Source organism: Dermacentor andersoni, chromosome 5, assembly GCF_023375885.2.
Source record: "Dermacentor andersoni chromosome 5, qqDerAnde1_hic_scaffold, whole genome shotgun sequence".
Lineage (NCBI taxonomy): Eukaryota > Metazoa > Arthropoda > Arachnida > Ixodida > Ixodidae > Dermacentor > Dermacentor andersoni.
Window position 1 is genome coordinate 198397136 of NC_092818.1, and position 13513 is coordinate 198410648.

A 13513-nucleotide genomic window follows, 5' to 3' on the forward strand; every position below is an offset into this window, starting at 1 on the left:
ATTCAAACTGTTAGTTAAAAGCACTAGAAATGACGCTAGCATACGAAGTGTACACGCTATTCATAATAAAAGCGTCAGTATACCCTAGAAGCCTGCCAAAATCACGTGGGTGATAATTTCATAAGTTTGCCTAAACAAAGTTCACAAAAGCACTCTCATTATTCGTTAATTTTATTTTTGACATGGTAGGGGAATACATAAATTTGTTCGCGAACTTTCACTCTACGATTATTGCTGACCGAGTTTTTTCAGACGCATAATTTTTCTTTTGAGATGCATAATTTCTCGAGTTATTGAGTGACTAGAGATATTTTTTTTTCTTAAGTTGACGAAGAGGCTGAATACACGCATGCATGGTATTTACATAATTTTAACCACAACGCATTACCGTCACTTAAATTGTTCCGAGCACAGTAACAGAGTTCATCGTGATCTAACTATAGCCTACTTGATAGTGTAACGTAGTCAGAGGAAGAGAAATCTGGCGCTCATATTATTGCTTTAAGTCAACAAAACCGAACTTAAAACAGCACTACGGCCAAGAATACCATCCTCTACATCGCATTCGATGTCACCGGCAACATTATTGAGCACAAAAACAAAACCTCGAATTGATTTAGCATTGCCCTGAATATGAGTGTAATCACAGTTTACAACAAATCAAAACAAAAAGAGATATAAATTAGTTCTTTGTTAGGAAAATCAGCGCTTTCGGCAGTTACTGAGAGTAGTTTATATAAGTCACCACAAGGGATAAGTCTTGCATTCCGTTATTCCTCCAAAACGACTACATCAGAACAAATTGCAAAACAACGTCTTAACAAAATGTGCCTCTGTCATGTGCGCCGTCCTAGACCAGCTTTGGGTTTATTTGTGTAACAAGCAAAATTAGACGTGCATTTTAAAAACGGAATTGTCTAATTTTTTGGTTATCGAAAAGTGTCATCACTGCTGTAATATGATAAAATTGCATTCATGAGCACATATAGCTTCAAATTTCTTGTGCATGTTTGTCTAGCTTTCTAAGTGTCTAAACGCTTCAGTCAAGGCGCCAGTAGCAGTCCTTACCCTCCAACTAATGAGTGAAAAGCACTATTACGGAACTGAACAGCCTTGCAGTGCGAACACTGATTATCAAACGAGCCCAAATAAACAAAATCTGCTCCTAACAGTCAATATAATTTGCGTTTCTTTTAATGCAGCAATATTAGTTCGAACTGGTTCAGTAGTAGCCCGAGGACCACATTTTTTTTTATTTCACCTGTATTTGAAGAGGGAGAGTGATGTACAGTATTCTCTTAGAGCGACAGCTGCATAGAATGTATTTCGGTTCGTGAAACCTTAAAAAACCGTGACCCTCATCTAAATCTGCGGACTCTATTCCTTCAGTAACGTCCATGGTACCGTCATTCATATTTGCGTAGATCCCACTTCTCGTATTCATTTCCCTCTCTCTCTCTCTCTTGCATATCTAGTTCCCTTCACTCCCCATGCGTCATGCGTCCATCATTCCGGCTAAACCTTGCTATATGCATCCAAATAATTCCCTTCTTGAAACTTTTTCGCACGATTCTCATGGATGCGAATTCCGAAAATATAAATCTCTTCAGCAAGAATGGCACTGGAAGCGCGAGATTATTGGACCACATTTGGAATTTTTCGGCACTGCTACATCGCGTGTCGGGCTGCCGTGCAGGCAACCCACGTAAGCCTTACGCGCAGGCTTTTTCCAAACGGCGAAGCCCACGGCCCATCTGAGAGAGCTAGCCACGCCGTCAGGTATAGCAGCATTGTTTCGTGCATTCCGCACTCACTAATTTAGGAAGTTTCATCTGCAGAACAGTTTGTAATAGTTTTCAAAACACTTTCTTCCGCCTCACTGTGCGTGAGCAGATGTGTAATAATATAGTCTAACAAATTACAACATTTATTTTGCAAAGGCAAGAAAGTACAAGTTGTCCCATGAACGAGAATGGATGTGTTAGTAAAAGCACCTGAATGAATAAAACATCGACGTCCCTACAAAAGCAAAACACAATGGTTTTAGAGAAGAGCGAAAAAAAAGCGACGGTTACGTTTAAAATCACGCATACAAACTCATCCATGCCTAATAAATAATTTCGTCTCTGGGGTCGGCTGTGACTAAAACGATCCTCTTAACTGAACCTGCAAGGACAGCGGTCTCGTTTATTCGCCGGTGCTACGACTCCTTGATGTACTGCCGGTACAGAATGTAGCCGCTATGTCCGGCGTGGATGCCTCCGCACATGACGGCCACTACCTGCAAGCAGGGAGGAGATGACAATGCATGAAGTTCGGTACGAATACTGGTGATGCAACGCGAAAAACGCACAGGAGGGAGTCGTACGAGGACATGCAAATGTGTTGTTTAAGATTCAAGTGCACGTCAAAGGTACATAAAAACTGCATACAGACACGGCACCATATTCCTCTCTGCATAGCTGTACACAAGGTTACAGCCCACTTGTGTTAGCGTCCGTACGTCTGACTCGCTTTTCCGTACATTTTGCGGTGCTACACCGACAATGGTCAGCCTTTATAATTATGAAATTGTATTTTTTCGCATATAGAATAGTTATGCCACAGAATCTAACGAACATCTGCACGCAGTCATCACAACAAAATAAGAAGCCGCGGTAAAGGAGGTGCTGCTCAGATGATCACGAAACGGCTCGAGAAACATCGAGAAAGAAGCGGTGTCACGTGACTTCGTGTTGCACTTTCAGCTGAAAACAGCTAACTTCAGAGAGGAGAGCACTTCATGTTTACTAAAGCCACGCGAGATGCCGTTTCGTTTTGCCGCGACGTACTTGTGCGAGCTCAGACTCTGTGGTAGCGCCGATGAAAAAAAATCGCGTACGTGTCAACTAAATACCGAAGCAGAGTTGAAAACTTCAGTGTTTAAATTCCGCCTCCGTGTATGCAGGACGCGCTCAGACAAGCAAGCACGCTAATTAACTCCGCTGGTGTAAAATCAATTGAGATGGCCCAGGTTTTTGCAAGAGAAGGTCTCCGGCAGGAAGTAGTGACATATGGACAGCAGGTACACACGACACGCGGCTATGCTAGCAGTAGCAACTGAAGGTTTAGCGTTCGTTGTGGCACTCGATGTAGCACTAAACATCCAATGCAGCGCCGTTTTTTTTTTTTGTCATGCCGATATAGTTCGTTTCTTAGGCTGACACTTTGATTCTGATGCAGTTCTTTTCTTTTTGTAGTAGAATTAGTGGTGCACTGGTGCACCATCAAAGCCAGTCTGTCAGCTGCTAAGAAATAGATTGTCGGCGTGACAAGAAACTGAAACAGCTCTGCGTTGCGTGTTTTTTGCTACAACGAGTGCCAAAACGAAGATTAAACTTACTTTGTTACTGCTAGCCTGGCGGCTTGTCGTGTCTTCCTCCCTGCTGTCCACATCGGTATTTTCTGTTGGATATCTTTTTTTCTTGCCATGTGCTCCTGACGAGTTCAGGTAAACAGTATTCGGAGTTTACTTTTTTTATGTAATCGGTTTTGCTCCAACCACATTACTGAAGTGCCCAAACAAAGATTTAGTGTCATTTTATTGAATACTGTGAATTTGCTGTACAACATTGAAGTGGGGACGGGGGCTATGTCACCGACCGAGAATAAGTGAGTCACCGCGCTGGTGAAAGGGTTCAAATATTTATAGCTGGAAACACCTGTGCCCGATCAAACGACGAGTGAATCGGCAGCTACTAAACACGCTAAAGGAAACATCGGGCGCGTTGCGCCACCCACCGCCTGCATGGTCGCTCCGCCACCTCCTTGCTTGTCGGCGATTATCTTCACGCCGCATATGATGAGCGCCAGCATGGCCGTCCATTGGAACAGGTGGTACTGCAGAGAGGACACGGGAGCGCCAGCGACTCAGCCTCGAGCCCGAAAGCCAACCAGCCTTGCGTGCCGCTCTTTTTCGAGGACCTGTCGCTTATGGGGGACGTTCGTATGCCAGCTTCTGAAAACGTGACGCTTTCGATTCTTTTTTTCTTTTTTGCGCGACGTGGTGTCGTTTGGCACACGCATAAGATGTGCCCTCCCATCTACAAAGGCAAGCCTAAATGACTAAGCAAGATATCGGAGGCAGTTCGAAGCACTGGCCAGAACTGACGGAATTACTATTATTATTATTATTATTATTATTATTATTATTATTATTATTATTATTATTATTATTATTATTATTATTATTGTTGTTGTTGTTGTTGTTGTTGTTGTTGTTGTTGTTCCATTTGAAACGGGGCGATGGCAAATAGTAATCTAGCCTGCTCTGGATGGATGGATGGATGAATGGATGGATGGATGGATGGATGCTGTGAGCGTCCTCTTTGGAACGGGGCAGTGGGTTTCGCCACCAAGCGCTTGCGTGGCAGGAAGCGCCCCCTCGTATCATAATTAGAAAACAGCGCTGCCGAAGCTGAAGACACACGCACAACGTTCGCGCTGCGTGTGTGTCTTCTGCAGCGCCGTTTTCTGAATACGGCCTTCCAACTGCTCCCCGCAAGCCCATCGCATGACTGCCCCGAGTCACGCTTTCTATCAGAGGGCCAGCGAGAAACCGTTTGGGGCGCTTACGTAGAATATGTACGGCAGCGTCCCGGCGGTGGGTGTCGAGAGCACCGAGGCGACCACGAAGAGCAGCCCGTTGACGCCGTAGCCCATGCACATGTTCATCAGGCACTTCTGCGAGTCCGTCTCCAGGGTGCCCATGTACAGGAACAGGAACAGCAGCATGTCGCCCGCCTGCGACAGGCCGCTCACCGTCGCATTTGCACAGTGGGCCAAGGCGCCTGTACTCGACTTGCACCAGCACACACCAGCGTAGTAAAACGACGACCTGAAAGCTCACCTTATGCGTACTACACAGTCCTGGATTATTATTTTGTCCTTTCCGCTTTCCCTCTTCCTTCCTTCCAGTTTAATGCGCTGGCAAGGTAACAACTCGCGCCGCTTGAGAGGCGCTCTATAGTGTACAAGAGCCAAAGATGAATTTAAACCAACTGGGGCTCTTTAAAGTGCACTCGAAAAGCACGGTGTTCACCGAATGTTGAACAAATGTATTGTTTCTCTCATTCCACACTCTTATAGCGCGAAAAGCTTGGAATATAGTGTCGAGTGCACTAGTTATCTTTTATTTAGAAGCGTCGAAAAATTGAACGTGATATTTCTATGCATCAGAACACTGAAAATGTATATCATAACATTGGGGAAGAATTGAAAGATTGCGATTTCAGAAAACCCAGCCACTCTCGTCATTATATGTGGTAGTATTGCAGCTATACAGCATGCGCTGCGCGCGATTCTTGCTCATTTGGAAAGCTAGATCGGAGCGTACCGTTTCTGTTATGTTGAAAAATCCGTGCCAACTGTCGAAGTAAGTCTTGATGGCGTCTGCGACCGCTGAAAAACGACAGCATAATTCAAGGCATCGATTAGCCGAACGACTTATATGAGGGGAAGGTAAGCTTATGAAAGAAAATTTAGGTGGCCTAGCCAACTCTTTATTTCTCTTAAATTATGCCAGCATTTCACGTTAGTGGATTACAAATTGTTGATACATTTTACTGCATGTGTGTCTCACAGATGTTTCAACAGCAGGAATAAATGTATGCCAATTTGAACAGAGAATAAATAATCGGCTAGCAACAATAATTCTTGCGAATAAAGTAAGCGGCCTGAAACGTCAAACACAAGGCAGAGCCTTTCTTTTTTTTTTTTTGTACATTATGATGTGCTTGACAGAACATATTGATATTCGACCAAGCTGCGTTTATATGGGAACTTGTCGAAATCTCATCAGTAGTTCTGAGTTATACACAGGTTTTGTTTCAAAAAAGAAAGAAGGAAAAGGCAGGACTAACAAATTGCATCGTACGTTTTTTTTTTCGCAGCATTAGCATGCTTCCGTACAGCGTAACATTGATATAGAATGCGTAAACCGCCCAGCTGGCAGAATGTACACGGACCAAGTATATATGCGTTAATTTTTCGTGAGACTCTGAGCCCATGCTTTAATCCCGAACGGATGACATCAAGAGCGGCCGACAACAAAACAATGACGACTGTTGGGAATAGTTCATTCATGTGACCGTTTGTATATATTATTAATCTATATACACGGTGCCTGACGTCGGTAATTAACGTACAAGCGCTTCAATGGTCCGGCACAGTGCTTTCAGCTACATTCGGAAACTGTACAGAAGGTCGTTCATAGTTGAGTGGCCAGGGAAGAGCAGCAAACATGCTGTCGCCTTACAATGTTTTCTGCTTCGTTGTGCAGATTTTGGCTTCTTTCACCTGGCTGCCTCCAGACGGGACAACTGTTGTCGCAACTACCTCATCGACCTTGTTCATGGTGGATCTTGACAACGGCAGCGCTTCGTATCGGAATGTAGCACCGACTGCATTCTTTGGGATTCACGAGAGGGTATCATCTTTGACAACAACGGCTTTTGCCACACATATAAAAGCCTGGAAGTCATCGTCTTCCTTCAGTGGCCAGGGAAGAGCGGCAAACATGCTGTCGCCTTACAATGCTTTCTGCTTCGTTGTGCAGATTTTGGCTTTCTTCCCCTGGCTGCCTCCCGACGGGACAACTGTCGTCGCAACTACGTCATCGACCTTGTTCATGGTGGGTCTTGATAACGGGAGCGCTTCGAATCGGAATGTAGCACCAACTGCATTAATTGGGATTCACGAGAGGGTATCATCTTTGACAACAACGGCTTTTGCCACACATATAAAAGCCTGGAAATCATTGCCTTCCTTCAGTGGTCAGGGAAGAGCGGCAAACATACTGTCACCTTACAGTGCTTTCTGCTTCGTTGTGCAGATTTTGGCTCTTTTCACCTGGCTGTCTCCCGACGAGACAACTGTCGTCGCAACTACGTCATCGACCTTGTTCATGGTGTATCTTGACAAGGGCAGCGCTTCGTATCGGAATGTAGCACCGACTGCATTCTTTGGAATTCACGAGAGGGCATCGTCATCGACCACAACGGCTTGCGTCACACATATAAAAACCTGAAAATCATCTTCATTCAGTGGCCAGGGAAGAGCAGCAAATATGCTGTCGCCTTACAGTCTTTTCTGCTTCGTTGTGGAGGTTAATAGATATCCGCCTTTCCACGCTAGACGTTCTAACAATCATCCTTTTCTGCTCTTCGCAGACCCACTTTTGTGTGACATTTCCAACGAATGTGTATCTGTAATCAAGTTACTACTGTCTGAGAACGTAGAATTGAACCCCGGTTTTAACGACGGCCAGAATAGCGACGTCCTCGCCGCAATTGCACCTCTGTCAACTATGTCGAATGCTCGTCATGCTGAGCTGATCAGTATGCTTACACTCACAAAAATAACCAAGAGCAACTGGAGAAAAAGGTATCCGACTTGGCTGCCCCTCTTGCTCCTGTTGAGTTCCTTTTGAGTCCCTCGACGCATCCCAAGGTATTACGAGTCTGCCAGGCATTATGAACGAAGCCGTCAATGACCAAGCTGCTGCTTTGAATTCACGTTTAGATGAGATCGAGGACAGATCGCGTCGGCACAACCTTATTTTCTAGGCCTCGCAGAAAACCCACCTGAAACGTGGACACAATCTGAACATCATGTACGCGACGTCCTTTCTAGAACTATAAATCTTAGTTTCTCTGACGATGGTATCTCCCGTACTCATAGATTAGTAAAGCAATGAAGGGGGCTAGTTGGTGAACGTTCATGATTATATTGCGCTTAGTGTTACACTGACGATTTTAAGTGAAGGACAGGTCGTGGACGTACGTAGCGCAAACTACCAACTGTTTAATACGGTTAAAAAACGCGCTTATATACAAGGAGATATGGCGCGGGGGGGAGATATAAAAAGATATGACAAGGCGACGACATGTGATCATACTTTGGGTCAGGCATACATCGTTCACTTGCACCCGTCCGCCCTGGCAAACTCAACCTCCGCTTCGATAAGTGCGATGGACGGAGTGCTTACGCACATCTCTTTTTCTTTAGCTATCGCAAGCGTCTCCCATATTTCTCGCTCCGTTTTTGTTTTGATGTGCCTATGACTCTGGTGCTTTCTAGTAGTGAGAGCATCAGCATTGTTTGCAGTGTGCAGCCAAGTTGCTAGGTGCTGTCAGAAGCTGGCCCGTGTATTTGTGCTCCCGTAACCTATCATTTAGACAACGTACAGTTTGTCCAATGTATACTTTCCCGCAATCTAGTGTGATTTGGTAAACCACTGAAGTGGCACATTCCACGTACTTTTTCACGTGCTTAGTCTGACAGACCGTAGCCCTTAGATTGCCCTCTTTGGACCCTGCGTTCACCCTTTTGCACATCCCTTTTAGTTTTTGCGGAGCGGAGAACAGTACTTGAACAACATGGCGTTGGGCTGTCTTTTTTATCGTATGTGACAAGCCATGGATGTAAGGCAACACCACGCGTTTTTTTTTTCATTTTTATTTTCCCTGTGTGTTTTGCCGTTTCCTGTTGGTTCTGATTTCGGGCAACATGTTTTCACAGATTTGCACCACCATACTGTTCGGGTACTCACTGTTTCTTAAGCGGCTTACTTGCAAATTGATGCTCTCCCCCACAGCATGGCGGCATGATTTTTCAACTGCTTGACTGATGCAAGCCTTAGCGATGCCTCTTTTTATGATTTTAGAATGGCAAGACTCATACCTCAGGATTTCTTTTTCACCTCTAGTTTTGTAGCACCACCAGATGTGGGAGCCTCTAAGCCTAATTTTTATGTCACGGTACTGCAATCGACCTTCGGTCGACGTCCACATCCTGTCCTTCACTTAAAATCGTCAGTGTAACACTAAGCGCAATATAATCATGAATCATAGATTAGGCCAATAAAATGCCAAACGACCCCGGTCCATTATTGTTGAACTCGTTTTGTCAAAACTAAAAGAAAATATAATTTCTCAACGCTCTAAGTTCCGTGACTCGAGCGTCTCCTTTGGTGAAGATCTTTGCGTGGCTACAATCAATCGCGTAAAAAAAAAAATCTGAAAGCCGAGCGACCAACAATTCATATATCGTTTCAATAAACTGTATATTAACAAGACGTGCTATGTATACTGTCAGGTTGCCCGCCAAGTACGTGAAATGAATCCTTCCGATGGCAGGACTGCCAACAGTAGAAACATATCCACTGCCAGTTCAAGCAATTCCCGTACACCACAGTTACAGCCCCCCCATGGTACTAAAGGATGATGGGCTTCCGTCCTGTATTCCAACATGCGCAGTGTACGCAATAAGCGCAAACAGCTGTGCACAGTTATCGACACATGGCAAGCTGATACTGTGATGCTGATCGAGACATGTCTTTCGAGCAAATTACTGACCGCGAAATATTGGCGTGTCAAAGTAGTTCCAGATTCTTTCGATATGATCGTGACCCGCGTACTGGTGGCGGTGTACTTATAGATGTCCGTAACGGGATTCTCAGCAGCAACATAACGCTTTCGTCGCCTCTTGAATTAGTATGCACGCATCAACACGCCGGGCACAGGCAATTCATTTTTTTTGTATGTTACTGCTCGCCCACTTCATGTAACACGTTTTGATCACACTTTAATGATGCGCTCAGTAGTCTAACTGTAAGGATTTTACTTGTATCCATTATTGATCCTAGGCGACTTTAACCACCCTACTATTATTTGGTGCACTGATTTTCCCTCAGTAGTTAATTGTTGGTCGGAGTGCTTATCTTACAGCAATATTTTCTTGGGCTTTAACTTAACGCAGCTCGCTCTTAAACCAACTTGATGCGCAGCATAATCTGCTAATATCTTGGGTTTAATCCTCACGACAGCACCCCACTTTGTTTCCACTATAACTTACCTGCCAGGTCTAAGTTATCATTGTATAGTGCAGTTTGATTTAAGCAATTCTGTTCCTTCTATTAAATCGGCCAAACAAATTCGCGATTGTAAAAATGCTGACTTTATACAACATACAATACATTTTATTAACTCTCTCAAGGTTACATCAGCAACAAAGGAGAGAGGACGCAAGGCAAAAAGCTGCGTTGTTGCAGCTTGAGAGCCACCCTGCGTCCTCTGCCGGGGTGCATAGCCCAGCAGCTGATCACAGCAGCAGTGGAAGAGCGCACTCACAAACGCAAAAAAAAAAAAATACAGCCACAAAAATATCTACATCTGACATTTGCGTGAAGTTACGCCTCTACTATCACTGGACATTATTTGACAAAAACTACGCCACATATTCTATGCACAGGAAACTCATTCACAATCAACCGAGATACAATGCAAGTGAACGTTACTTTTATTAACCAAGCGTTAGAACTTTTTATCACTGACTATTTACCTAACTTGCACTCAATAACCATTGAAGAAAATTGCTGCATGTTTAAGCAGGAAGTACTTTCACTCATTCATCGATTCATTCCAATTAGACGTATCATCTCTAACTCACAGGCACCATGGTTCAATATACGTCTTAAACGTCTGCTAAATAAAAGGAAGCTGCTTTTTGGCGCATCAAGACAGCCAATAATGCAGAGCATTGGCACGCCTATTTCACTGCTGGCTGCTAATACAAGCAAGCTATCGCACTTTCTAAGAGCGAATGTTATCAAGTTACTCTGCCTTCAATTCTTCATGATAACCCGCGGAAATTTTGGAATATAGTCAGTGACAATAGTGGGATCAAAATGGTTTTACTATAGTCCCCGATGACTGCTGCGAAGTATTAAGCAATGTATTCGTGTCATTCTCTTCTGCTACATCACCCCATGCTTATCCGGACATCCTGTTTGCTGATTAGATTCTATGAACCCTGTTTCTTTTGATGATGCTGGTATTGTTAGTTTGATCAATTCCAAGTTTCTTAAAAACATGGTGACGTAATTTTGTAATACTGTCGCACATTTTTGCACAGTCAGTAGAATCATCCACCTTGCCTAATAATTAGAAGAGAGGGAAGGTGGTTCCACGGCATAAATCAGGTCCCACTGACATTCCATTTAATTATAGGCCCACATCATGAACCAGTGTACCCTGTAAGCTCATGGAACATGTCGTTTACTCGCATCTTTTTGCTTTTTCTTGAATCAAACTCGTTTTTTTCACTAATTGTCAGGATAGTTTCAGAATTTTTTTTTTCATGTCACACTCACCTCTTGGTTTTTAGTAATGATTTATTTAGTGTTTCAGACAAAAAACTAGGAACAGATTATAAATTCATGGATTTCGCGACAGCTTTCGGCTCTGTGTCTCACAAATTGCTTTTCCTTAAGTTGCGTAAACTTGATATCGATACTAATATCTTGCACTGGATTGAATGCTTCCTTTCTAGCCGCTTCCAATATGTATCTGCTAACGTACATGACTCTTCCATCGCTTTTGTGCAGGCTGGTGTACCTCAGGAGTCTATTTTGGGTCCACTACTTTTTCTAATGTTTATTAATGACCTCCTCAAGTTGGTTACTTCTATAAAACTTTTCGCCGATGACTGCGTAGTTTACCGCGCGATGACTGCGTAGTTTACCGCGTCATCACTAACGCCTCTGATCATGGTGCCCTGCAATCCGACCTTACCGCCATATCTTTTTGGTGCTCCGATTCTTTAACGACCCTTAATATTAATAAATGTAAAAGCATGCGCGCTTCACAAACTTCATCTTGCCCTGTTTCTCTCAACTATATACCCTCAATAACGCACCATTAGCCTCTGCAGCATCCTTACAAATATCTTGATATACACATCACCAGTAATCTCTCGTGGAACGTACATCTCCAATACATATTTAACAATGTTAACCGCATGCTCGGTTTCATACGTCGCAGTTTTTCCAGTGCGACTGTTCATGTTCAGTCCCAACTTCATAAAACATTGGTGCATCCCAAGCTCGAATATATCTGCTCAATTTGGGACCCTGGTCAAGCTAATCTAACAAATTTTCTTGAATCACTTCAGAACAGGGCCGCTTGTTCCATTTTATCAAATTATGCACGTCACGTAAACTTATCATCAATAAAACTGACGCTCGGTTTGCCAGACCTTGCAGTACGTCATAAGTTTATGCTCTTATGCCTCTGCCATAAGATTTACTGCACTAACCCGGTTCTTAAATATGAGTTGTTCCTTCAGTCATCCTGCATTTCACCTCGCATCGATCGCCAAATAAAGGTGGGGTACCCACCATGCAACTCTTACTTTCAATCATTTGTACCACGCACTGCAGACGACTGGAACCTCCTTCCGGACTCCATCGCTGCCATCTGTGACACAGCTAATTTCAAGATTGCCAGCCACTACTTATGTACTCGCCCCCTCCTCTCTGTATGCCCTCGGGCTTGAGAGTATGTAAATAAATAAATAAATAAATAAATAAATAAATATAGCGTCAACATTGTTGCTCGTCCGTGCGTCACGGGTTAAACGCATTAAAAGCGCTGCCCTCAGTACGAGGAGGGTGCGGTGCATATGTGAGTGAGATAGGCTTAGCTAAGACGGGCATTCGGCCAAGCTCCCATGCGCCGATGCCAGGCACGTCACAGCGACCGTTAGCAACCAAGGTCGCGTGCACACGTAGTGACAAACCGCAGAAATGAAAGAAGCGTGCTTACACGACATTGCGACAAGATGGCAGCAGAGATCAGGAGCTGGAACGGCTTACTCGGTCGCAAATTGTTGTTTTTGTTGTTTTCTATCAAGTATGTGGCTCATACCCACTATGGGGGATTGGTCAAGAAATGGACGGGTTATTCCGAGGCCGCAAACAGTCTGCTGTTGATGATGATGTCTTTGGCGCATACGCACTCACGGGCATTGGCCAAGAGTCGGGCCGACTTTGCTTATGTGTTCAGGAAATGAATTTCAAGATTTATAGTTTGTTTGCATAAATTTAAGCGAGGAAAATTCTAAACGGTTCAGTAAACTGTCATTAAATCAAGAGAAAAAATTATATATAATATAAACAAGGCAATAAAGGAGGGATGAAAGAAATAATACGGTCACCAATGAAATTGGTTTGATTCAATAATGATTTTTTTTCTAAGGCGATGGACACATTCCTGTGTGAGTGCTCAAGCACAGACGCTCCGAAAGACAGCAGTACCGTAGTGTTCAATGGCAGGCCGAGCTGTCGCACAACGCGCGCCGTCTTCTTCACGAACGACTTCGAGTGGCGTAGTGATCGCTGAAAGACGGCTCTAAATCACCTGCCTTTGCCCACGTGTTAATATGGTTGATGTGCGCGCAAAGTTGAAATGGTGTGGGTTAACTACGCATCTTACAGTGTATTACTTATGCACGTACACGAAAGTGTTAAATAGTTATATAGCCTTGTGCACAGCGTTTCCCAAAATCCTGGGAGAACTATATATGACACCTTAGTTCACATTTCGTGTAAATGGGATACGTTGGTGATGATACGTGCGCGGTCTAATATTTGCGGGCTAATTACGAGCTTACTGTATAATTACTGTTTGCTTTT

General features: G+C 43.9%; 1 protein-coding gene across 1 annotated transcript; it reads right to left on the minus strand.

Moving 5' to 3' along the window:
- Positions 1-2156: 2156 nt before the first annotated feature.
- On the minus strand, positions 2157-12773 carry LOC126531845 (uncharacterized). Its single transcript, XM_050179588.3, has 5 exons — positions 12645-12773; positions 5375-5439; positions 4615-4782; positions 3781-3879; positions 2157-2281 (listed from the first exon to the last, which is right to left on the minus strand). The coding sequence occupies exons 1-5, from the start codon at positions 12649-12651 to the stop codon at positions 2201-2203; spliced, it is 420 nt and encodes a 139-aa protein (XP_050035545.2). The 5' UTR covers positions 12652-12773; the 3' UTR covers positions 2157-2200.
- Positions 12774-13513: the final 740 nt, after the last annotated feature.

Excerpts from the sequence above, each read along its gene's own strand:
- LOC126531845 (XM_050179588.3), bottom strand. Across the intron at positions 4,783-5,374 it reads TTTTCAACATAACAGAAACG|GCGGGCGACATGCTGCTGTT; the intron begins GTACGCTCCGAT and ends GGCCTGTCGCAG. Across the intron at positions 2,282-3,780 it reads GCGGAGCGACCATGCAGGCG|GTAGTGGCCGTCATGTGCGG; the intron begins GTGGGTGGCGCA and ends CCCTGCTTGCAG.